At 41.8% G+C, this 25,937-nt stretch overlaps 2 protein-coding genes across 2 annotated transcripts; one reads left to right on the top strand and one right to left on the bottom strand.

Annotated features, from left to right (window-relative positions):
• Positions 1 to 300: 300 nt before the first annotated feature.
• Positions 301 to 4,131, bottom strand: ppm1nb (protein phosphatase, Mg2+/Mn2+ dependent, 1Nb (putative)). The gene is made up of 6 exons (XM_070917302.1): positions 3,726 to 4,131; positions 2,806 to 3,377; positions 1,254 to 1,371; positions 585 to 699; positions 428 to 491; positions 301 to 318 (listed from the first exon to the last, which is right to left on the bottom strand). The coding sequence occupies exons 1-6, from the start codon at positions 4,129 to 4,131 to the stop codon at positions 301 to 303; spliced, it is 1,293 nt and encodes a 430-aa protein (XP_070773403.1).
• A 2,199-nt stretch (positions 4,132 to 6,330) lies between these two features.
• rtn2b (reticulon 2b) lies at positions 6,331 to 9,999 on the top strand. Its single transcript, XM_070918092.1, has 7 exons — positions 6,331 to 6,343; positions 7,942 to 8,149; positions 8,292 to 8,430; positions 8,853 to 8,922; positions 9,370 to 9,416; positions 9,715 to 9,773; positions 9,891 to 9,999. The coding sequence occupies exons 1-7, from the start codon at positions 6,331 to 6,333 to the stop codon at positions 9,997 to 9,999; spliced, it is 645 nt and encodes a 214-aa protein (XP_070774193.1).
• Positions 10,000 to 25,937: the final 15,938 nt, after the last annotated feature.

Here is a 25,937-nt window from a genome sequence, read left to right as displayed (position 1 = left end):
GTATCTGCATCATTTTGCTGAATATGAGGCAGAAGTTTGTTGCTGGATCAGTGTCTCTGAGTACGTTTTACAAAATGTCCTTCTTGTATAAATATAAACTGTATCAGGCTTTATTAGATCTATTTTTGCATTGTATTTGTTATGACAAGATTCTGCTCGCTGGCATGATGTAAACAAACGTCCCTGTCTGTTAATCAGCTCCCTTTTTGTCAAATTGCACACATGAAGAAAACAGTTTTAATATTGACATTAATTACAGTCCCTCCATGGATTCTTGGAGACAAAATCCTGCTGGGCTTCTCAGGAGCCTCCCAGGCCCTGGACAGACAGGTAATGGAGAAAATAATGGTGAATATACCGTGCGCAGTGAAGGAAATAACATGTCCTCTAATGGTTAGAATGGGACAGATGTGTAGTTTGTACTCACATTTGGCAGTGTGGGCTTGTGTGTCTCTCTTTGTTGATAGTAAGCAGAAATAATGCAGTTCCTTCTGTAACACACGCAAGTTACATGGTGTAATTTCCCAAAACAGGGTATAAATGCACACACGCATACACATACACACTCATTTTGTGTCTCTTACTTGCTCTGAATGCCTCCACCTGGTGGTAATCCAGGGATGACAGTAGATGCGAGGACTGTGAGGACAGACAGCAGGTCAGGCTCCTCCCCTCTGGCACACAGCTCATTATATATCTCTGTCAGATATTAAAGCAACAACGTAGAAACAACAAATATAAGCACATTTGGCAATTCTTTCAAGTCTTACATGCAGAGTAAAGAATAAGCCTGCAGTTATTCTTTATTTTTGATATTAATAACAAAACAACAAAGCATCTGTCTCTCAGTGATTTCAGCCCCAAGCCTATTGGTTCTTGCCAAAGACTTAGCTTTTTAAAAAAGTAGATTTGTAGATTTGAGCAAACGTTACTTTAACAGAGGTAAATAGTGCATCTGTTTTCAGATGCAGATTAATTAATTAATTTGGCTACACAGATGATACTTGTTATTGTAAGCAGGATCAATTCATTGTTGATTTTGGTCTTTTCGTGGGATTTGTTGACAACAAGAAATATATAGAACATCATAGCCTTATACTTAAAAAGATTAAAGTGCAGGACAAGTACAGATGAGTCTTGTCTCAATGCGCTTCAATTGCAAACCATAAACCTCAAAAAACAGAAAAGTGTCAAAATGCCCAAATGTCCAAATGCCTAATATGACAGTACATTGCCAGTACGTTGCCACACACCTGCTACTTTGGACTCCAGCAGGTCTTCCAGCTCGGCCTCCTGGTGTAACGCCTCTGCTGACAGCTGGGGGGCTCCAGGGAAGCACAGCAGAATGATGCTGATGTTGTCCAAGCTGCCCTGTGGAGCGAAGCGGCATCAACAGAGTTGAGTCATGATGTCTGACCTCACAAATGTCAACATAACAAACATTATTTCATCCTGGGTGAACAATTTTAGATATAGATCATTTTCACCTCAAGGTTTGTGCACCAGTGTCACACGGATGCAGTGGAGCAGGAAAATGGAAATGAAGCTGTGACATTTTGAGGTCATTGTGCAGATCCAAACTGAAGCACTGTTACATAACACAGTGACATGATGGCCAAACAGACTGCAGCATGGATATTAACGTGTGCACATGTGGTCCATGTCTATCCTGATAAACCCAATGTCGTTTATTAATTGCCTTGAGGTTCTGTGAATCCTGGGATGAGTTTAATGACGAATGAATGTTTCACTTGTTTCAACAATTATTCTCCCTCTCTGGTCTGAAATTATTCCTTAGGTATAAGGACGGTACAATGAGCAATTATGTGTTCTTGAACATCAACCTTCAACCGTCTGACACTCTCAGAGTGAGAGTGGCTGAAATGAGTCCTTATAGAACCCAGAATAATCCCATCTAACCTGTTCTGACACCTCTGCAGTCTATTTTAAGGTGGTCTGTCACACTATTATACCATGTATAGCATCCACAGTCTAAATGAGACTGAACCAAACCAGAGCTGCTGCTTTAGTATAAATGCGCTATTACAGCCAAAGACACTATTCTCTGGTTCAATTTTAGACCTTTGTTACCTTATGGGTACAAATGTGTTTAAAATGGCTATAATCAATATATATATATATATATGTATAATATAAATAAAGTACAATAAAGGGGTCGCTCATAGTGACAAACCCACAGAAAATTATTACTCAACTCTGCTATTCCCCTCAGCTCTACAGAGCATTTTAGCATCCTTCAGCTGTTGTTTTGTTTTCTCGTACCCTGCACTGCACCAAATGGCTGACAGACAGTTAGCAACTAGCTAACGAAGAAAGCGGAACAGAACCAGATACTTTTCTCAGGAGTTGGAGGAGAGCGTAGTTTGCCATATCGACTCAAAAGAGGATCATATTTCAATGTTACTTAGCACATATTTCACCAACTTAAACTTCCAAACCAGTGGATTTTCTCATTCATCATGATTGAGTAGGTGTATGTACTATTAATCAAAGAGAAACTGTCCCTGAGTTGCCCTCATAAAGCTGAACTCTTTTCTCAAAAAGTGGAATGACCCCGGCAACCTTCAGATTAAGCCAAACCAACTCAACACAGACACAATTTAAGGGATTATGTTATTACATAAAATCCACAACCCATTAAAAATGATGTAACACAGTTTTACACTGGTTTGTGTTTATAATCAAGGATTTGCTATTTTAACTACTGAACATGTAGAAATGCACAAGGTGCTGGGTCACTTTGTTACTGAAAGGGATTGAGATAACACGCACACTGCTTCTGACCTTATAGAGACAGAGGTCAATGACTTGGGTGCAGACATCCCTCAGGTCAGTGCAGACACGCAGCCGGTTGTGGATGAAGGCGCACAGCTCTTCGTTGCTGATGGTGTCCCACACTCCGTCGCAGGCAAGCACCAGGAACTCATCTGCCGGTGAGCGCTCCACCACACACACTTCTGGCTCTGGTGACACCATCTGCTGGATGGGCGTCCGGTTCTCTGCCCCCTTGTAGCTGAAGTCCCCCAGAGCACGGGACACTGCCAGGGAGCCGTTGATCCGCTGGATGGTCACGGATCCACCTGCGTTCTCAATGCGCTCTTTCTCCAGAGGGCTGTAAGGTTTGTGGTCCTCAGTGGAGAAGCAAACCTGGCCAGACCGGCACAGCATGGCCCTTGAGTCGCCACAGTTGGCGAAGTAGATGTAATATGGTGAGATGAGAGTGGCCACCACAGTGGTGCCACCCCTCTCCCAGCCTTCTCGACGGGCCACAGAGTGCAGGTGTTTGTCTGTTTGCAGGAAGCCCTCGATGATGGCTCCTCTCACCTTTTCAGGGTCGTCCTCTGGACCCATTCCACCTGTGTGCAAAAACAGATACAATGTTGGAACACCTTGTGCTTTCTGGATCCAGCATGCCATAAAAACACATCATTACATAGAATAGGACAGATGTTTGCTGAAAGCTATGAAACATGATCAGCCATGTTATTGATGTCGAATAACAGGAGAAAATGATCTCTCTTTCACTGTAATAAGCACCTTTTCTCCAGGAAAAATACGGTTCAAGATCAGAATGTCTATGAATAACATAGCTGAGCATTATTACAAACAATCAAAGTTAATCAAAGTTAACAACAGGTTTGATTCAATCTTTTATAATCATCTTTTATCAATCAATCATGTATTTTCAGTTGCATATCTTTCACCTGTGGCCAGGATGTCACCCAGAAGGTGCTGGGAGCAGTACTGTGCCACCGTGCTGCCCGCATGACCATCGAACACAGCGAAGAAGCTCCAGTCGGCCAGCTCTCCACCCAGCTGTGGCACACAGTTGTGGAAGTCCTCCATGTTGGCCCTCCAGCCCTGCATGCTTCCCAGGGCGTAGGTGAGGCCCCAGCGGGCGCAGCCCTCCTCTGCTAGCTTGTCCAGGACCGGCCGGTCCAGGTAGGGGCTGGGGATGACCTCCTCCTTCTCCCCCTCCCCTGGCTGCTCTCCCTCTGCTGCTCCTCCACGGCCCCCCTTGAAGAAAGAGCTGACCCTCTTCTCCGTCTCCTTCACCAGCTGCCGCATAAACGCAGGCATCTCCACGCTGCCTTTCCTGGATGTCCTCATAGCTCTTATGCACAGCTGATGTGAGGAGAATCTTCTTTTATCCCGGCCCCCGGTGTTTGTGGCTGGGACGGAGGGCTGAGCTAGGCCTGACGCTCTAGGGCTCAGAGCATGGCTGCCTGAGCTGATGGATGTTCTCAGTGCTGGCTGCTCACCCTCCTCTCCCTGCTCATCTCCTTCCTCTCCTCTCTCCTCTCCCTCTCTGGAGACCTCACTGATCAGCGCTTTCTCCTCCACTCATCCTTCCTCTCCTCCTTGTTTGGTCTCTCCTCTGTGCTGCTGTGATTTCACCTTCTCCCTCGCTTTTTCATCGCTCTTCCCTCTTTCACCAGCTCTCCCCTTGCCTTGTTATTTTCCCCTGCCTCCGCTGTGATTGGTTGGCTATTTGTGTGCACCAATCAGTATAGCTTACATCGCCTCTGTCATGTCTGAGCTCACCCTCTCTCTCCGTCCTCCTATCTGCAGCTCTGTCCCTCCCACATCTATGATAATCTCAACCTTTGATCGGGTGGGATTATGGGCTGCCACGGCTGTGGATTACAGGACTGTCGGCCATTTAGCACACAGTGTGTGACTGACGAAGAGGAGACACGAGAAGGAAGTCTTATTTCATTATGCACACAGATGATTCCTTTAAACTGATATTTCCCTGTTATACATTGAACATGGTGACAGTGCATGTAATGTACCTCCGCAGGGATTCATGACTGATCATCCACCAATTAAAACCTGAAATCAGAGCTGCATTCATTCTTTAATTGTGAGTCAGATTGGACTCAAGGTTGCACTGTTTTTGCATCCACAATCTCTGTAATGTAATAAAATATTTTGAATGTTATTATTGTGTTTGTATTATTTTATCATTGTGTATCACATGTTTAGTGACTGATATTATTCAGGAAAATATGAAGGACTGAACTGTTCTATCTAAATATTGATTTTGTAAATTATACATTCAAATGCATTCATGGCTCATCCAATTCTCTTCGCACTATATTTTTGTTACTTCATATGTCAATAAAGCAAACTCTGTTATATGCTGGATGTGGTTATTAAGCATGGGTGTAAAATGATCAGCAGTTCTGTTTCAGAATCAGAATCAGAAATACTTCAATAAAGTATGTTTAAACTCTTTCTAAAATATGATTGCAAAGAAAAAACATCAACATCATTAGCTACAAATGTGTATGTTTTCTATCTTGAGAAAATTGGAAAAAATAAAGGGGAAAAGATGGCTGCATTTCCTGACAGTCTATTTTATATTGCACGAGCAGAAATGTGATTTTGGTTTTTCATGATTATGCATGTCACCACGACATGTCTTACATCTGTTTTGTTTGGCACTCTTCCCCAAATGACTGCTTCAATCTGTGGAGTCAGCCAGGCTCACATCGCCTCTTTCTGTAATTCTCCACATACTTTGGTTTAAGGGCTTTGGTTTAGATGGATATTTAAAGGAGCAAAGGATGGAGAAACAGTTTTAAATGTTTCCTCAAACTCACTTGTCATGATGGTGTTAAAGCAGCTTGTCACAGGGGGACACACAATAGAAACACACCTCTGACTTTGTGTCAGTGTCCCAGGAGATACATGAACATGGTACATTCTGCAAAAAGTGCTATTTTGAAGGAGCAAAATAAGCAGATCAACATCTTTAGTCACAGCAGCAAAATGTACAGTTATACGGCTGTAGATGAGTTTGAGCAGCTGCGTCACACTGAAGGAAAATTAATGATCCGGAGGAAGTCCAGCCAGAGTGTGCTGTGTTTCTAGTCATGATTCAGGCTGTATTATAAATGCATTAGTTTGTCATGAATGCTGCAGTATACGGCTGGAGGAGATAGCAGCCATACTAGCCGTGGCTGTGTTCTTGCGATCCTGATCGGTGATGAATTTGACATTAAAAGCAGTTTCTCACTGACGTGGCTGCATGCGAAGGCCTCTGGGTGCAGGTCGGCCTCCAACTGGCTGAGGAACCATGAGAGTCTCTGAAAGCTGAGGGACAAGTACATGCTGATGTCTCAGGTTCCCAATTTGAGTGTGTGTGTGTGAATGCAAACAGGGGGTATCCAATACAGGATAAAATTAGGCCAGCCAGGCCTTATATTGCTGACGGAGCTGGGGTGGCCAAAAAAAGCCTGGACTGCAAACCAACAGTGGAAGTGCAAGGAAGAGAGGAGAGCAAGCAGGACCGCTGCTGAAATGGCCACCAAACGTAAGGAAATAAATTGTGACAGCTTTAAGTAAAGTGAATCAGAACAGACAGGGAGCCGGGCCAGCTGTCAGGTGGAGGAGGAAGACAGAATTTATTTTTCCCCTCTGCTGGGCAGGTGTGAATACAGACAGGATGACCACTCAAATACTGAGTGCAGCATGTCTTTCATTTGGTGGACAGGTGGACAGAATGGGACTCAGCTAAATGAGACCCTGTTGCTGATTGAATGTTGTTGTTTGTTTCATTCTTAAAGGTCCAAAATGTCTCATAAGAAAACGAGATTGATGAGTGTTTTCTTGTCAGGGGATTATATTTCACTTTTGTTAATAGGTTAAGAATCAGAGTTAGGTTATGGTCATGAATGCTTGGGAAATGACTTTATAGGTGTGACAGCAAAACTATGAGTGTCTCTGTTTCTGCCACACCAGCGTCCTGTCCAAATGTGCCATTAAATAAGAAAAACGTTCACTTATATATTTCTCTGGAAACCTGATCATGAGAACTGGTTGCTGGTTTAGTTGTGTTTATGTGTGTGTGTGTGTGTGTGTGTGTGTGTGTGTGTGTGTGTGTGTGTGTGTGTAAATGCATGACTCTGTTGCTTGTAAATTGTCTTTTGGAAGACAAGTTGTTGTTGTGTGTGTCTCTAGTCAGATAATTATCTTCAGATTGTTTGAGATTGAGTTCATTTAAAGTTTTGGTGGTTGAAGATCTAAAATCATATGGTGACTCATAGTATAATTATTCATTTATTTATTATTTATTCAGAAATATGCAAAGTGCATTTTTAAAAGCAACGCATGCATTCAGAGACGTTTCCTCTCCTTTTATCATAGGCTAGTCTCATGAACTGTATGCTAACATTGTGAAGATTAACAAATGTTGTTGATTGTTTTTGTTGTTTTTTTCCTTTGCTTTGCTCCTGATAGTGTCATCCTTTGCCTAACTTTTCTCATCCCAGATATTTTTAAATAGGTATAGCCTTTTCTTGCAATATACAGCCAAATAGACAACTTGTGTTTGATCCATATCATTTAGGGAGCTGTTTAAGCTTACTCATATATAGTTCAAACAGAGGGTATGACCTTTCCAAACTTTAAGTTCTTCAAAATCTATGCTTTTAAATAACTTACTCTCCATTTTGGCTCTCATATAACTAAAGCTTCTCTGGCACAGAGGGAGGGGTGTGTGTCACATTTCCGTCAGCACCAGCACGTTTGTTTGTAATAAACAGAGGAAGACAGAAGACGATCTAAGCCGTTTGAATGAGGAGTGAGAATCAATCACACTCAGTGCACTTTGAAGCGGTGTCACTTCGCAGAATTTTGGCAAACTGATATGAAACCATGCGAAACAAAGTCTGAGCCTCTTTAAACAACAGGAACATGTGATCTACCATTCAAATAGAGATATAAGAAAACAGTTAAGAGTTCAAATGTCTGTAGTGAAAGAAGGTCACATGTCAGAACAGTTCATATTATCTATATTTGCTCAAATTAAGTTTAAAACCCAAAATAATACTTTTAATAATGTGCATTTATTGTGTGCAATGTGCATTACTCATTTTCTGTTTTTTAACATGTGTGCATGATCTTGTGCAGTTATGGACCTGGTGTACTGGCGGAACATGAGGAAGACTGGCGTGGTGTTCACGGGGCTGGTGATCAGTCTGGCCAGTCTGTTCCAGCTCAGTGTCATCACCGTGCTTGCCCACATCTGTCTGGGCGTCATGTGTGTCACATTCTCCCTCCGTCTCTACTATAAACTGCTGGAGCTGCTGCGCTGGAATCCCGGGGTCCACCCCTTCCAGTGAGTCCGTCAACGTTGACTGCTCTGATAATGTTGCACTTGTGGCTAAATGTAGGGCCTACATTGTTTCGTATCACTTCAGCATTTAAATGTGGCAGCTCTGTGTGTTCTTAAGGGCCTGTATGTGTGTCTCTGTCACCAGGTCGTATCTGGATCATGACAGCACTCTGACAGATAAGGAGACAGTGATGCTGGTAGAGGAGGTGGTGCTGTTGATCGCGTTTGCCATCACAAAGATCAAATGCCTGCTTTTCATCGACAGCATGATCGACTCCATTAAGGTCTGAGTGCAATGATTAAATAATGACAGATACAATAACATATGAACACCAACTGAAAAGAAAAACCTGAAAGTTGAACGAGAAAGCCCACAAATCAGGGGTCACAAAACTAATGTATTAAAAAACACAGTGTGCTGACAGCAACGCACAACACTACTGGCTACCAGCATTGTCAGCTCGTATGGGCATGTGGCTGTGAGGAGTTTCCCACAGTTTTAAATCAACTTATTTTTTTTGTTTGGTGTGGCTCAGCAAATCAAAACAATGTCCTGAAAGCAGCTAAAAGCTACATAGTGAGTGTCCATTCTCAGTGAGATCAACAGTACAATCAACTGCTGCACATTACAGGGACTCGTTTCAATATCATTACATAATTCAACTTAACAATCAAATCAAGAGGTTTTCTGTGCTCTTTCTCTCAGTTTGTTCTGCTCCTGTATCTGCTGACCTATGTCGGCGTCCTAACCAACGGACTGACTCTGGTGATGACTGGTGAGTTGCACTCAGTGCATGTTTACTCCTAATAGATTTCCTCTGACTATGTTTCCTTATACCTAAACAACAGAGTAGGTTGTTAGGCTGTCAGTGTCTTCCAACGGGACTTGTGAGTGTTTTCTGATCTGCCACCTTTATGATTAAGGTCTGCTTAGGTTTAGACAACCAAAACTACTTGGTAAAAGTTAGAGAAAGGTCATGGTCATGTTTTAAAGAGACAAACTTTGTCAGCAGACAGGACACAAACCTCAGGCTCCTGTTTCAAAGTCATGCGCTTCAGTGTCCAACCCACCCTGACCTCATCCCTTAGGACCCATTCACACAGATAGGGTGAATGAGATATGTTGCTTACAGAAATTGTTTTGTTGAAATTGTAGTTTTTGTTCAAATAAACCTGTACAATATTACTGAAGTAATAGAAATATTTTCTCCTTTGTTTAACAGCTGTGATCGCTGTTTTCTCCATTCCTCTGTTGTACAAAAAACAGCAGGTGAGACTTTTATTGTTTTTTCACTGAACATCATAAAACTGCAACACTTGCTCAAGCAGAAGAAAAGAGAAGTTACAAGCTACTAAAAAAAAACAAAAAAACAATGAAAATGACTAAAAATATGAGTGCATAAACTGTACTTAAGAAGTCCAGGAAATACAGAATCTCTTTTGCTGGAGAAATTAACAAGAACATATTTTAGTGAAACCATCTATGATGCCAGAGAAATAAGAGGAAGTTAAAAGTTAGATGCAGAAATGCTTTGATTGCACTGACCTGTCTGTCATTTTGGTGACAGGTGAGAGCAAGGAGGATGGTTAGAACGGTCAAAGCTTTCGTAAAGAAAATCAGAAACCTGTAAGTAACCTGCTCCGTATATAATGTTCTTTTATGTGCTCTTAATTTCATGCTAACAAAGTATGAACATCTGTTTGTTCTTATTTGTCTTTTACACTGTGTCGTGATTTGTTGCAGGTGCCTCAGTCTGCATGATTCAGTGAGACCCTCTTCTGCCCCTGAACCTGCCCCAAAACCTGCACCTGCAGCTGCACCTGCCCCCAAACAGAAAGCCAAGTCCAAGTAACTTGTTGGTGGCACGTTGAACGCACCCTGGATTTGGAATTTGGAAAATGTTGGAATGGCACATCCTCTGTGGGGCCGCTGGAGGGGCCGCTCGTTTTCCATTTCTCCACCATGATGTTTGTTTACGGGAGCACGATTGAATCGATCCTGACAGCTGAAACAAAGCTGCCATTCACCCATACAGAGGGAGTGGAAGTGTATGAGGAGAAGAATTTTATTTACTGAGATGCTTTCTGTGGGCAGCGTTTAATATAACCAGTTCACACAGTCATCCACTCCAAGCAGGGACAGCACAGAATATCACTGTTTTTTTTTCTCTTCGATAACAGGTCTATTTTTACATAACTAGTGAGCACTGTGTTCCTGTTGAGCTGCAGAATTATTCATAACGAAGCAGTGAAGCATAATTGCTGCTTTCATTATTTAGCATCATTCATTGTTAGCTGGATAGAATAAAACTGACATGAACATCACCTGCCATTAATTAACATTAATGGTTTTGCACTTGCCATGCTAAGTATTAGCAAAAGCTTTTTACAACTTTTTTCTCACAACTTTTATGAGACTTATATGAGACGTAATGAGAGCGTTGTCCTCTGCTCACCATGCTAATTGCCTTTTATCAGGTACAAACAGTGACTTTACTGCTGCTCTGGTGGTTTAGTGATTAAAGGTACAACGTGTAGCAACAAAACTTAACAAGTGAGAGCAACCTCAACTGTCCTGCAGTAACTCCAACTGAATTTGCACTGCAGAGTCTGTGATCATTTTCTGTGGGTTCTTCACTACGAGTGACCCCTCTCTCATACAAGTACTCTGATCGTAGTATTTGATCCATTGCTAATATAGATTATAGTGGCTTTAAGCTTGCCAGAATGTATTTGTACCCTGTTTCAGTTGCATAATTGTGTGAACCAGTTGCAACACAGTCTGTCTACAGAGGACAATTTCAGAAGATAAAATTACAATCTACAGATTTTATACCATTTGTAATATATTTCTCGTCATCATCATGCATTAGACTCAATGCCAGTTAGGCTATGTAAATAAAGGATTGAGACACAAAAATGGGTCAATGGCCTCATCTTGCGAGGCCATGTCTCACTTCCAAAAAACAAAACACCAAATGAGGCAGCATCACAACGTGCGGCTGACAGCTTGTGAAGAGAGAAGTGCTTGAGGGGCAGTTTGACAAGGAGGTGGAGGTCACTGACAAATATGAAAATCTCCACTTTAGGAGGCCATCCAGTTCTACACTTAGACTCTTCAGCCTCCAGTGCAGTTTCAGTAATTTCATGGAAATGTCAACATCCTGACGGTAGAAAAATGGAGATCACTCCTATAGCATCAGGAAAATTCCAGAGAGGATCTGATGTTTGCGTGTCAATACAGGTGGTTGCTGGCACAACTCCATGTCAACATTTTCTAAATCAACCAAATTATTCAAGAATGTGGTCATTGTTTTTTCCCCAAAAATTTCCAAGACATCACCATAACACTACACAGAACACCTCATGAAGCAAAATCCAAATTTCACTATTATGCAACGCAGCTTCTTTTTTTTTTTGGTCACAGAGTGCAAGGTAAAAAATGTTTAACCAACAGTGCTACAGAAGAGTTGAATCTGCTGCACGAGTTAATCAGACTAAGTTTGTGAAGAATCTTTGCCTTTAATGCAACTCTACAAACGGCCCGGACACTTCAGTTGTGACCTGACATGGAGAGTTGCACTTGTTCACTTGCTATGTGTATTATGTGGACATTCAGACTTGGCCTGATTTCTCCCCCACACACACTCCTGTGTTGATAAATTGTCACTCCAACAAACTGTGACGTCAGCTGCGAGACCAACATAGATGGATTAGGATTTGTGTGTGTACCAACATGGGCTCAGAAAAAAAAAGAGTTACTATTCCTTTATTCAGACAGCTGCATGGTTTTAGCTGCCAAACCTGAGCCAGTAAACTGTAAGCAGTTATTTCAATGCAGCTGTTTAGCTGGCGAGCTACTGTTAGCATGTCAGATTACTGTTGGCCACGGGGTGCTGCCTAGTGGTCGGTGTTTCAGAACTTAAAATGCAGCCGCACTCATACTAACATGTCTTAATTATTTACTGTAATTTCACATTATGATGCCAGGTTGAAGCAGCCTTCAGACCCCTGCTGATAGAGCAGGCAAAGAGGGCTTCAGTAGCTTCAGTATGTAATAACAAAAAGGGGTCAGTACATCTCTAAAAAAAAAACAAATTGTCTCACGTACCTCTAGTGGTATCTCGATCTGCAGATAGTTTTGGTTTAATTTGCCCAGAAAACACTTCAACCATTTTCATAAGGACTATTTCTTTGTGAGTAAGTAAGAAAGTCCTGATGAAAACAGCAACATTTATAGATTGTCCAGACTTCAGTTTCTGGAAAGAGAAGATGCTGTTGAATTTTTAAACGTTTTTTTTTTTTTTAAAAGGAGTGATTTCAGCTTCATTGTGCTGAGATGACAGCAGAGAGACGGATACTTCAAAGCCTGGACACATCAAACCAATACTATCTGAATTGTTAGTACGAGAAGTAATTCAGAAAATATGTCTTTTAATTGGGTAAACCGACCCTTTAATGGTGCACCCATGCAACAGCTTACCGTAGTAACCGCTGATATCACTTAAAATAAATGTTTGTATCAGTGCAATCACATTTTTACTGCCTGTTTTTGGCTGTTGATGGGTTATTGGCATCTTTGAGATCATTCGTTTCTTGGTTCTATGTCACTTAATACAACTGTAAAATGTGCAACACAATAAAAGTGTAACCATAATCCCTAGAAAAATACCTTAAGTGAGGCATGACAGGGCTCAACCTTCATTGCGCTTTGTTTTTTTCTATTACGGTCCTCTTTTGTTTTAGATTTACTTATTTCTAGGTATTTATTCTTTTTTTTTTAATTGTTATTTCCTATTGTTATGTTGCTCCCCAATAAAAGGTTATTTACTAAAATGAAGGTGAGTTTGATTGGCACTCTGGAGCCCCAAAAGTAAATCATAATCACACCCAGTAAGCCATGACTGTGACAGTGAGGCAGCATGCACAACACCAGGACCCTGAAACTGAAGCAGCTAAATGGAATTCAGCCATCATTCATTTTATTATTTACACCTGTGCTTTTCATACTATGACTTGTCTAAATGTCTGCTGTGAAAAAGGACAATTACTCTTCTCTTGTTTAAAACAGTACAGGCAATATTAGAATTACACAGCTCCTCCACTGAAGTCCTCATCAATGGAGAGTAGTCAAGTGGTCATATTCACTTTCTATATATTCAGTGACGGTAACACACTCACCAGCAGGGGCTGCACTGACATATTTGACCACTAGGTGTTGCTCTTGGAAAGTGTCAAATACGCCCCTTCACGAGAGCACTGACTGATCTAAAGAAATAAATGAATCCTGACAAACATTTTAACCGTCAATGTGGTGTCAACACAATGTGGGCTTCAGTTCCTCAAATACAAACACTGCATCATCTACACAAAATGTTCCTGCTAAGAAAAACAGCTTTTCTCTCTGTTGTGAGAATCACAGTGGATGCAATGTGACTGTGACCTTGAGATGAATTTTCCTACCAAAAAAAAAAAAATCCTCCCCTCGTCAATTCAAACTCTCCCTCAAATCTTCAAGGACTTCTTCTCTTGTTTCCACATGTGGTGAATCAGAGCTTCCACCTCTCTTGTCTTATTCCGTGCATGTGATTGTGTGCGTTTCTCATGTTTCAGAGTGAGAAACGATGATGATTTTTAATCTACTGTCACCACAGCACCATGTCACTGGCAACAACATGTATTTTAATACATAAATCGAACAAGACAACAGGTCATGACCATCGAGTCACACCTGAGACACGTAAACACTACAGCATACTACATACTTAGAGGGACTACCCCCAAAATGTCAATATGGCACTTAACAGTTAGTTCTCCAGACCCTCACGATAAGTATGAAGAATGTAATCCACTTCAATTTCAACAAACAGTGAATCTGTTGACTCCTTACCACAAATTTTCAAAACATTTCATTCACACATTAGTGCATTTTTCTACAGTATATATAAAAAGTACTGACATCAGTAATGTCTCAGATTACTGTTTCCCTGATTAGTAACAGGTTACAACGCTACATAATTACACTGGCACAGAGGCTACATTTACACATTTACAAATCTACAGTTTCTGCTGCCAAAAAGCATTGTGTCGTAGCATTACAACAGCAAATCACAGAACTGGGACAGAAATACCTTAATTAATCCCTTCATGGTCTGTGTTGCAGTTAGTACATTTGGTCTCAGTGGACCAAAGCGGTTCGGATCTGACGAGGTTTGGTCTAGGGACATGGCTGAGAGTAGAGTCTCAGATTTATGCTTTGTGGGACCCTCTCAGACAGGGGAAAAGGGAAAATAGTGTATGGATTTTGGTGGATAACTACGGCCCTCAGCTGTTTTCTATCTACATCTACTCGTGAACAGTATGGTGCACAAGCTGATTGGGGGGCAGATAACGTGAGTTCTTCTCTCTTGGTCATGTGAAAGCATCATCTTGGTATCCCAAGTGATATCAAACACCAAATACTGATAAATACAGGATGTCTGCACAACAGAAATAACAGAGAAAAGATATTTCTGGAAATTATTAATTTTCTTGCAGAGAGTTAGATGAGAAGATCAATGCCACTCTCATGTCTGTACGGTAAATATGAAGCTACAGCCAGCAGACGTTTAGCTTAGCTTAGCACAAAGACTGGAAGTAGGGGGTAACCACTAGCCTGGCTCTGTAAAAAGGTTTTAAAAATTCTGCTATCCTCTGCCCTCTAAAGCTCACCAATTAACATCTTATATCTCGTTTGATTCATTCATACATAAACTGAATTTGTCTCTATTTCTGGTTGTACACGGGGGTTATGCACTGAACTATTTCTTGGACGGGGGCAGTGACTTCTTGTCATCACTGTGAAGTTGCCAGGTAACCAGCAGAGACTCCAGGCTTTAGAAATGTTTTGTTACCTTTGGACAGAGCCAGGCAAGCTGTTTCCCCGTTTCTTGTCTTTGTGCTAAGCTATGTTGTAGCTTCGGACTTGACATCTAACTCTCAGCAAAAAAGAAAATAAGTGTATTCCCGAAAAAGTTGAACTACTCCTTTGAGACAAATAGCATTTAACAATGTGTTGTAAGAGGTAATGAAAAAGTGTGAAAACTGCTCGCAAAGAAAGACGTTGCCCTCTGATGCTGCCAGCTGTTTCCTCCTCCGGATTGAAGGCTCAGTGAATCAGGTGAAGCCTGAACATGTTGCTCAGACGGAGTGACGGACTGCCAGGTGCTTGGTGGACTGTGTTCAAGATGTCTGTCACACATAGTGTTCACGGTGGTTGATGTACACCCGGTCTGTCCCGCTCTGATGACACACCCACTCCAGGCGGGACAGCTGCTGGGTCAGGTTTTGTGTTCCCGGTAGTCCTGGCCTTGCTGTGGGTGGGTGCTGCCTGTCAGTCAGCTCGTTCCTGCGCTCCGCCCTGCGGGTCTGCAGGTTTAAAATCACCCAAGATAGTGGGACATCATTCACATCCAGCTGCCGCTCTTTCATGTCACAGAACACAAAATAGTTGTATCTTCTCGTGTGATTTCTCATGTCAGAGCGTCAGAAAGTCATGTTACAGTAAGTGTGAGAAGAAACAGGACACGTTTTTCTCCTTTAGGCCTCTTTCTAGGTGAGACTAAAAAAAAAGGTAGAGGCTTATGAAAGCTTGAGCTGAGCTGAGCACACAAATTAAAATTTAAACTATCCTACATATTACATGAGTACAGCCATTAGGCCTCCTGCTTAATAAACAGATAATGACATCGGTCAGTATCTAGGCTGTTATTCCTTCCTGTTGTGACTCAGCGCTCATCATTAGGTAACTAAGTGTTGGTCTTTGTGGTGTAGCGATAAGTATGCGATGATTCACACACACCTAAATGCACCGACACGATATTAGAGTGGTTATGGAAAGGGAGAGGGGTTTACCTGACAGAGCCAGGCCACTTGTGATGCGTGGACACCCAGAGGAACAGCCTGTGCTCTCTCGCAGTAGGGAGGAGGCGGCTTGTGTGTCGGAGGAAGGTCAATCCTTCAGAGACAGAGGAGAATACGCAGAGATTTTACTTTTCAAGAATGCCTGTAACTGAAAGAGCAAACTGTGGAATTAGAAAGAAGCAGCGTGAAACAATTCGTTTAATGACCTTCTGCTGGGTGTAAATCAAATTATTGGATAAAGTTTAGAGAGGGGCTGCTGAAAGGAACACCTTTTGAGTCAAATTCTACTTTCTCTGAGAAAATGACCCCGATGATGTCATAGTGGTGTCATCCGGGTTATCTTGGATTCGGCTTGGAAATTACAACTTTATAACAGAAAGCCTGCAAAACAAACTGGATCTGTGGAGTTTTAATGACATGGGCATTAACCAAGCACGGAGAATCAAAAAAAAAACCAAAACCTTATTGCATTGTGGGAAATGCAGGACCCAGTGTTTTTACAGCTTGATCCACCCCAGGGAATAAAAGTCAGGATATTTCAGCTTCTGCTGCATTTATTTTGACCGTTATCTTAAAAATATGTCTCGAGTAAGTCCACCAATTTTGTGGAAGTACAATACTAAATCACTTGAGTATCCCTTTAAGGAGTGGTAGCCGACGATATTATTGGCATCATGCCTAAATCACCAGGGTTTAGGATATTTGACAACATGGGTATAAGGGTGATGGACGTTCATACATAATAGTAAATTGGAAGATTTTTGACAGCTGCTCTCACATCGCTCACTGTGCGAGTTCCTCTAAACCACAGTAAGACGCTTAAGTCAGAGTCGTTTTCTCATTTATTGAAAGCCCACCTCCACTACTGAACTGAGACCTCGAAACTGACCTTGGCCATTCATAAAATGATGCCATAACAGGCATTGATTTTCTAACACTGTATATCACTTGATGCTGCTCTTCTCTTTCATACTCGGGATGAGAAGCGGTAAGAGATTCCAGTTAGTGCTCTCAGTGACGCGCTGTCCTACATTCACGTCCGTGTGTGATGAAGGAGAGGTCCCTCTCCTGCGTCCACCCCCCGACATCCCACTGGGACTTCAAGCCACGGTCACACTTAAGATGCTAAGTTTGTCGTGGCATTGACCACAGACCAACACATGGCTAGATACACCGTCCTGTAGTGTCAGTGTAGTGGTGCAGGGCCCACACACCTGCACAAGTGTGTGAGTGTTTTCCCCTCACTTCATGCTGTTTTCTGCAGGTGTTCAGACAGCGAGCGGTGTCTGGAGGTGGGCTATTATAACATATTGTCACATAATTGGTCAGTTTGAAGTAAATGTCTTTCAAATTTCACAGAGGAGGGCGCTGTCACTGAAATTGGGATTATAAACTGCAACTTGTATATCCAGCCAGTTTCATTACCCTTTTCATACATCATTGACTTATTTGCCATTGACAAGACATTTGATTGAGCACCCTGAGTAAAAATAACATTTATTCAGCAGCTAGATGCCTTCTTAGAGACATGACATGCGTGATGCATTTAACTGTGTTTCCCCGGAGTGAGCATGCTCAGTGACACACTAACAGGGATGGATGAGGGGATCAACCTGCAACCTTGCAGATATGGTCTACAGGTTCATAATAATGATTTGCAAGGGTAGAAGGTTGATCAGCATGTATTGGACACATAAAGTACACCTTTATGTTTCTAGGTGGACTTAAATGTTAAATAGAAGCAGAGTTAATCAAAACAAACACACAAGGTTTCATCCATTCCACCCTAACCCTAAAAGATCGTCTTCAGTACTGTAATTCTGTACTCCAAACATACACAACAGAGACAGACAAAACAAAGGGCGTGCACACACACACACATACACACAGCGGAGTGTGACCCAGCTCCTGTGGTATATAATTGAACCTCAAAGTTATTCTTCTTCGCTTTAACATTAACATGAGTGCTGGTGCGCTATATGAACAGACTGAACAAAATAGGACAAGGGCTTGCTGCCAAGACAGCAATTATCTGCCACCCCTCAACCTTGTCTTGCAGCCTCCCTGCTCCAGGGCGTGCACCGCTGCAGCACTCTCCGCAGGAGGAAGGAGCAACTCTCTGAACCCACCGGTGGGCTTCAGTCAACCTCACAAGGTATCATGTCATTAATTAACCAGACGAGCATGTTCTGCGGCATGAATTATTTGTCAGACTTACACTTTGTCAGTGAAGGCTGGTGGCGGGGCCTTGCGAGCTGTGAGGATCACGATGATGAAGACAGCGATGAGGAAGAGGGTGAGGACTGCGCCCATCACAGCTCCGGCCACAGCGATGGAGTTTGACCTCTCTGCTTGAGACTGGTCTGAGACAGAGTGGAGAAAGACTTTCAGTATACAACAAACACAATAACATCAACATGAGGGGGTCAAAGGCCTGCTGTCAATGATCTCATCATATTCAGGGAAGGACACACTGTCGTTGATGCGAAACACTTTAAACAGGCCCGGCCCGTATAATCCATTTGCAGACCGACAGCCACATCAGTGTAGGCCTGCGGATGACAGGACATAATGTATCAATGTCACCATCTACAGGCAAGGGCAGTGAAAGCGTCTGCCATTTTGTCCCTTGCACTATTTAGCAGGCAAAGAATGTTACAGCTGATGTTTTGTTAATTGTGTTGATGTGTTTTGGGAGGGCGTGTGTATTTTTGAGGTTTTAAACTTGCAACATGTTAAAGAGTTTTGTTAACTGGAGCACATTTTGTTCTGAAGAGTACAAACTGCAGAGTGTCATTGTGTGTCTTCTGTCCTCCTTGTTACTCTGGAGAGGAAAGGTGGCTCTTAACCGGGTTTGAAACTTCTTAGAAAAAAAAAGAGGATGGAGGGACGCAGATGCCAAAAGAAAAGGAACCATAAAAGCCTCTGAATATGATAGTTGGTTATTGATAGAATAGCAACAGAAAAGAAATTGATACATAAGCAAACTTGTTTGATTAGCAAGTGACAGGAATATAATGTTATGGCTGTGTCAAAAATCAGCACGCTTATTATATCAATACGCTTATTCACTTTATTGCAGAGAGTTAGATGAGAAGATTGATATCGCTCTCATATTTGTCCGTTAAATATGAAGCTACAGCCAGCAGTCGGTTAGCTTAGCTTAGCCAAGTCACCGCACTAATCCAAGACCAACACATAACCCCACCATAAAATGTTTACATTTCAGCTTGTGTACAGAATAAACAAACAAGACAAAACATGTTAATTAGTAAGCTTTAGAGGTGCTGGTAGGCAGGTGTTAACTTTGGACAGAGGCCCCTGCTGTCAGTCTTTATGCTAAGCTAAGCTAACCGCCTGCTGGCTGTAGCTTCATACCTATTTATTGTAGAAACATGAAAGTTGCACTACTTTTCTAATCTAACTTTCAACAAGAGAGTGAATAAATGTATTTCCCAACTGTTTTTTTGAAGCCAGTCCCATTTCAAAAACTACAAACTGCTGCCAGAGCAATCTTTGTCAAATTTGTTTTTTTTAATGGATGTTGTTTGCACAGTGTCTTGTGTCTGTATTAGATAATATGTATGTTCAGCTATAACTAATATGTATAATAGGGATGGGGTGGCTACAGTTGAATTTATTTCAATTGGAAGTCCTGCATCTTGAAACTCTATTACTTACTCATTGTTCACTTTACATCTTCACCTCCCTCCATCCATCCATGTCTCTATATTGTCCTCCCTCTGTTTTTTGTGTGTGTCGAGGTCTAGATGCCATTGTAATGTCTGTTGAATTAGCTTTGTTTGACCATATGCTTGCATATGCTCCATGTTGTCCACTGAGGGGATTAGGATTAATTGTGATTAAGATGCTTTAAACTCACAGAAAGGCGAGCTTTGGCCAATCAGCAGTAATGTGTAAAACTGTGATTGTGGACCACTGAAGGAACTGGAGGACAAAAGGTGACCGGGCTGGAAAAAACTAAACAAAAAACAAAGTGTGTGATGGTCCATTCCAGTTGATTTAGCTATTGAGGTGGGAAAGAAAATCAATAATGTGCTGAGATGAGAATCCTAAATAACAGTTCAATTATGATGCAGATTGAACAAGCTGGGATTTCTGAGCTCACCCCTGAAAGCCACTTCTTCCTATTTTTCCCCCTCCCCCCTTCTCCCCGCTCCTCCCTTCACGCTGTCCTCTAACAGTTCGATTACCTTTGATGGCTGCTGAACATTGAAAAGAACCTCTTGAGTTCATCAAAATTCTTTTAAAAATGCACTTCATCAAGCTGCCTGCTCTAATGCCTGGTGACAGACATTCATAATGTGACAAGGAATAAAACCTGCTTTAAACCCACAATGCATGCATCACCTTAAGTATAACTTTATGAGTTTATTAAATATGAGTCAAGGTTATTTGGAACAATTATATGCAGAAATATATATACGCCTGTTCTGTTTTGGTGTTTTTCTCCCATTTAAACATTTCATTGGTTCAAGTATCATCCATCCTGGAGGGGGTTGGATTAGTGGTGTTAGTGGTGGATCAACTGTCCCCAAACTGGGATCTGGCTCCAGTGCAAGGCTCTTTCGGTCTCTCCTACTTCAGCACTTTATCACACACACACACACACACGCACCATCACTGTGAAGCCAGGAAAAGTGCATGCTGATGCACGACGAGGTCATCATGAATTAAATACAGCACACCTCGGTGACATGAAGAGAAGTGAGGGCAAGAGTGATGGCAAGACAACCCCCCCCCCACACACTCATTCCTGTATTAAAACCTCAACAGCAGGGTCAAGGGTCATGCTATTGCCCAGACAACAGACCCCACAGGGAGCAGATGGAAGGAAGGGGGGAGGAAGGTTAGAGCGGTAGGTGGCCTGTCATTTTTGTCTGACATCTATTTCAATATGTTTAGCTCAATGATGGTGACAGTCTTGATCCTCTACTGGGGAGCTAATATCAAAGTCTCTCTCTTACACAGGCGCCAGCGCTGCATCCTCACTCTTTTGTGTGCTGTGAAAAGTATCCTTGGAAACTGTTGTGTCGTAGGCAAAAACCAAAACCCACTGATCTTCTACAGGAGCGTCTCAAACTAATTCAAGCGTCGCCGGCTGACATCTTTACTACAACTGAACTGCTTCACTTTTGTGAGCTCCACCATGTATTCTCAGACTGAGCATGCCCTGTTTCAAGGTCAGAATGACGACGACTGCTGTGGCCATGATAAGCTCTATAGAAGACAGAGAGGTCATCTGGAATAAAGACTTTCAGGGGAAGTGTGTCTTGAGGACCTGGAGTCCAAGCTAAAGAGTGTCAAGGTCACATCAGCGTGATATGTCCTTATAGCCGGAGGAGCTCTCTGTGGTGCAGCGGGGCGTAATGGGCCATTTTCAATTCCAGTAGCTAATTCTCTCTTTCTGCTCTGCCTTTCACAGCAGCACAGTTAAACTCCGCGAAGCCCCCCGCATCCCCTCTCCCTCCGCTTTCTGTGGCCAGGTAGAGCTTGTAGGAAGACAGCCCCCATCAGCAGCTCCAGATGAGCTTGTTGCCATGGGGACAGTCAATGGGCTGGAGAGTGGGGACTTTGGGCCAGACATAAACACTCAGCGTTTAATTTTACCAGCTGGTAGACAGTGGGGGAAAAACACAGGGGGGGGGGGGATTCACAAAGGAGACGAGCGGTAGGGGAGAGCGAGGGCCTTTCTGTCCTGAAACAAAGCAAACTAGGACCGGTGAGGAGGGCACAGAGAGAGCAGAGGAAGTGCCGGACCTCCCCATGACGAGAGAGATCACAGTGGACAGGAGCAGCATTCTTGGACACTGAAGAGTAATGAAGATAAGGTGAAGTGAGGAAACATTTTGAATTACATCATGTCCCACATGTGCGCACCGGATTGGGAGGGGGTGTGTATGTGTGTGTGGCATTATGTTAGGGAGCTAGAGATGATGTCATTTATAGAAGCACAAAGAGGCTGAGACTGAGCAGTCTGAGTAATGGCAAGCTTAAAAACCCCCAGAGAAAATTATTCACAGGTGCTAAGGTGCTTTATTGAACTAAAGTATCTCAAAAAGGTTGACAAAATAATGCTCCACTGTTGTCACTGACATAAATATTTTTTTTCCCATTCCATAAACTTACATTTTCTTCTGTATATACAAAAAACAAACATGACCACAAGGTGCTTTTCATTGACAATGTAAGACTGAAGGTATTTTTTTTTTTACTCCTTTGAACAACAGTGATTCTACACAAAGCAAAAAAACCCTGACAGATACCTGTGAAGTAGAGATGATTTAACTCATTTTACATCAAAATTCATTCAAGCTTTTGTCTTTTTGTGTGTGTTGTAATGCCTCTAGGTTTGCAAATATACTGCGTCATTAACCGTCATGGTGACAAGGGCAGAAAAGTGAATATGGCACTGTGGAGTCCTCCTAACACACAGTATGCAGTGAAAATCTAAACAAAAAGGCAACAAATAAATCTCACAGAGCAACAAAACAGGGTCTTACATCCATAAACAATATTACAAAAACATTTCTTCTTCTAGGTATCTAAGGCACTAGTTGTATTTCTCAACCCAAAGTGGAGGACATTTCTCAAGGTAAAGATATTGATGACTGATCTCTATACAAAATGTCACAGTACAAAAGAACTTCATTAATCCAGGTGCGGGGCTGCAAACTGACGAGTCAAGCAAAAACTAGTATTGATTAGTGGAATTTCCGTCTTAGTGCATAGAAGCAAACACAAGAAGGGGGATTAGGCTGCTTCCTGTTATTCTCTGCTTTTATGTTAAAGTGACCAGAAAAGAAAGAATGAATAGGTGTCAGCAGCACGCCCACCCCCAAAAAACGTACTTTTAATTAAGCAAGCTAAATGAGGTTTTGTAGTTCAGAAATTGCCAACTGGACACACTGGACATTTTGGACACTCCCATTTAAAGGGTCAGTTCACCCAAATTAGAAAGAAACATATATTCTCACTGGAACAATGCAGATAGTTTTGGATTTATTAACCCAGGTTCTGAGATATTGCTCTCAGGTTTCAATCTCCACAACAGAAAAAGGTTACAGAAACATTGGTCTAGCTACTTCGGGTGATCCACACAGTAGAATTTCTATCATTGGAACTTAAATCTAACTAAGAAATTGCGCATTCTGTAAATTATCCAGAGTGTTTTAGATGAGATATATTGTAAATCTCAAAACCTAGACACATTAAACCAAAACTTCCTGTACACCTCTAGCAGTGTGTCTTCTTTGAAGAGAAGAATTCTGTAATGTAATTGGAGTGAACCGAAACTTAAAGTAATGATTGGTAGGGGAAGCTTCTGTTTATGGAGATAAATTAGTTCTAATGTACTGCACAGCGGTTGAAACAACATGAATTGCAGTATAGGGGTCATATTCTCTGCTTGCAAGTTACAGTGGCACATTATCAAATCTCACTATGAGAACTGCAGCCTATTCGCTGCACAAAATTCACACCCTGACAAATAATTAGTCAGGGTTCATAACAATATAACTATTTCCCATTTTGGCGACTGTTACTGTAATATTAAAGTGGCCTAAAGCATCTTTTCACTTCTATTTCAGGCTACAAGACCCTGTATACAACAGTGATACGATAGTCATTTATATAAGCTTATAATCAGTTGTTAGCTAGTCAGCAATACTTATGAGAGACACTGTCGTCATCATATTTATACATACAAGTTAAACATATTTGGCATCTGGCAGAAAATATTGTATAGGTGATCATACTACTTAAGTTGGCATGTATTCACAAACACTAGTGTACATGAAAGACACTGCTGGATCTCCTCCATGCTGTCTGGTAAATCGGTGCATGTGCCAAAATAGTTTTAGATTTTACATGTGTGTACCGGATCACATACAAAAATTGAAATGTATCTTTCAACCTATAATAGCTTTATCTAAGTTTGACACCTGAACTATAGGGGCTCCATAACCCACTGATACTGAAATGTACACTTCCTCCTCAGTTCAAATCACAGTACTTGGTTTACTGCACAATGTTTGAGATTAGCGATAAAATGTGGCTGCTAACAAATGAATACAGATTTGATTGTAAATCCAGCCTGAAATCCTTCTTAGAAAGAAAAACACAGGGGGTATTATTCTATAGCTACTCAAAGGATAATTATGAAAGGTTTTATGATCAGTGCAACAAAATATTGTCTGTCCCCTCTGGAGTGTAAGCACTGCACTGAGGATAACAAACTGAGAGAAGGTTTTAATAACCACAGGTGACAGTGACGGCACATCCATCACAAAAAACCTGATTTGTCTACATAATGTATATTTTACTGTGGTAGTAATAACAAATGCTGATTTAAAAGAACTGGTGAACATGATTAGAGCGTGCAGTTACACACATGGATAAGCAACAATAAGCCTATTAATGCCTCAGATTGTAACTGTGACACAGTCATGTCTTGTTTCTAGAGATTACTCAGTAGTGTAATTAGTCCATCATGGTTATTTGTGGTCGGGTGCGCTGGCTGCTCTCTTGAATGATTTCATTGTGTAACAAAATACTTTGTGACTAGGAGGCCAGTGTATGGTGGCTGCCATACAGTAGCCTGCTTTAAACAATGCCCCTGCTGATAACACTCCTAAACCTCCGAGAGCTGGTGTGGTGCCAGAGTTATTATCATCTGCTAGAAGACCAGAGAATGTGTTTGTAGCTAACTGAAGAGGACAACTTACGCCAAAAAAGTCGCACAAATGTTAAAAAAGGTTAAACAGAAGTAACATTATTCCAGCTTTTTTAAACTTGCAGAATTTTGTAGCACATTTGCATATCAAGGCTTGGCTGTTTGATGAACCCAGTCTGTTGTTACAGTGGACTGTGCCTCATTCATGCAGGCCTCCCTGCCTGCCCTCTCTCCATCCCTCCCTCCTGGGGATAAGAGATGAGCCGAGGACATACAGTAGAAATGCTCTTAAGGTTCCCACTCTAGGCCATCAGTCTTAAAAAGGACACTGCTAGGACATCAGTGGTCAAGTCCTCAAGCTCAAACGTCTCCCATCATGGCAAGTTACATAAAGGGGAGACATTTTAGTAGAAAAGAAATGATGAGGTCGTCCATTATAAAGTTTTGCAAAAGGCAGTGCAATACGTCTTATGACCATGAATCAGTGTGGAGAGGTCACCAGTCACGAAGGAATTCTGATTTCTCGGTGAGATAAATCATCTTTTTAAATTAGCCTTTATGCCTCTGTGGTGTCCTACTGAGTTTTGGAAAAAGGATCTGCGACCATCTGAATTTCATGGATTTACTTCCAGTCATGGGTTCTGTACCATTCTTGAATATCAGCCAATCATATTCAGAGGTCAGAGGTCTTTTAAACAAATCAGTATAAGCAATATCTACATACAAATACAAATGAGCAAGTGTCACATTGCCTCAGAAGGCTGATTTTGTAGAAACAAACAAACAAAACTTTCTTCTACAACAACCACATGTGGTCTGTAAGCCCCCAGGGCTTCCACTCAACTGAAAGACATTAGTAATGCTAAATACATTGGCAGTCCATGTAGTAAGGCAGAGACAGCACATACATCATGATCTTTAGTTAGTCTCTACACACACAAACTAGTGACATGCCCATTTCTTTAGGCATGTAGATGTTGACTGTCGAAGTGGCCGTGCAGTCCACAGTCTGCCCACATCAAGAACAGAAACATTATATCTCAAGTGTTGACCAGGACGCTTGAACAAAACAAGGGAACTACAGAATAGAGATTAGTAGAAGTGTGCATGTGCGTACAGAATAGAAATAATGCGTTTCTTCCTAATTTCACAAATGAAACCCTCTGGTTTCTGTCGTACTTCTGCTCCTGCAGG

The sequence above is a fragment of the Enoplosus armatus genome, chromosome 13 (genome assembly GCF_043641665.1).
Source record: "Enoplosus armatus isolate fEnoArm2 chromosome 13, fEnoArm2.hap1, whole genome shotgun sequence".
Taxonomy (NCBI): domain Eukaryota; kingdom Metazoa; phylum Chordata; class Actinopteri; order Centrarchiformes; family Enoplosidae; genus Enoplosus; species Enoplosus armatus.
This window is presented reverse-complemented; position numbering and strand designations above follow the sequence as displayed.

Excerpts from the sequence above, each read along its gene's own strand:
- rtn2b (XM_070918092.1), top strand. Across the intron at positions 8,923-9,369 it reads ACTGACTCTGGTGATGACTG|CTGTGATCGCTGTTTTCTCC; the intron begins GTGAGTTGCACT and ends TTTGTTTAACAG. Across the intron at positions 9,417-9,714 it reads TGTTGTACAAAAAACAGCAG|GTGAGAGCAAGGAGGATGGT; the intron begins GTGAGACTTTTA and ends TTTTGGTGACAG.
- ppm1nb (XM_070917302.1), bottom strand. The coding sequence starts at position 4,131 with ATGAGGACATCCAGGAAAGGCAGCGTGGAGATGCCTGCGTTTATGCGG. Across the intron at positions 3,378-3,725 it reads GGGTGACATCCTGGCCACAG|GTGGAATGGGTCCAGAGGAC; the intron begins GTGAAAGATATG and ends TTTTGCACACAG. Across the intron at positions 1,372-2,805 it reads TTGACCTCTGTCTCTATAAG|GGCAGCTTGGACAACATCAG; the intron begins GTCAGAAGCAGT and ends TTCGCTCCACAG.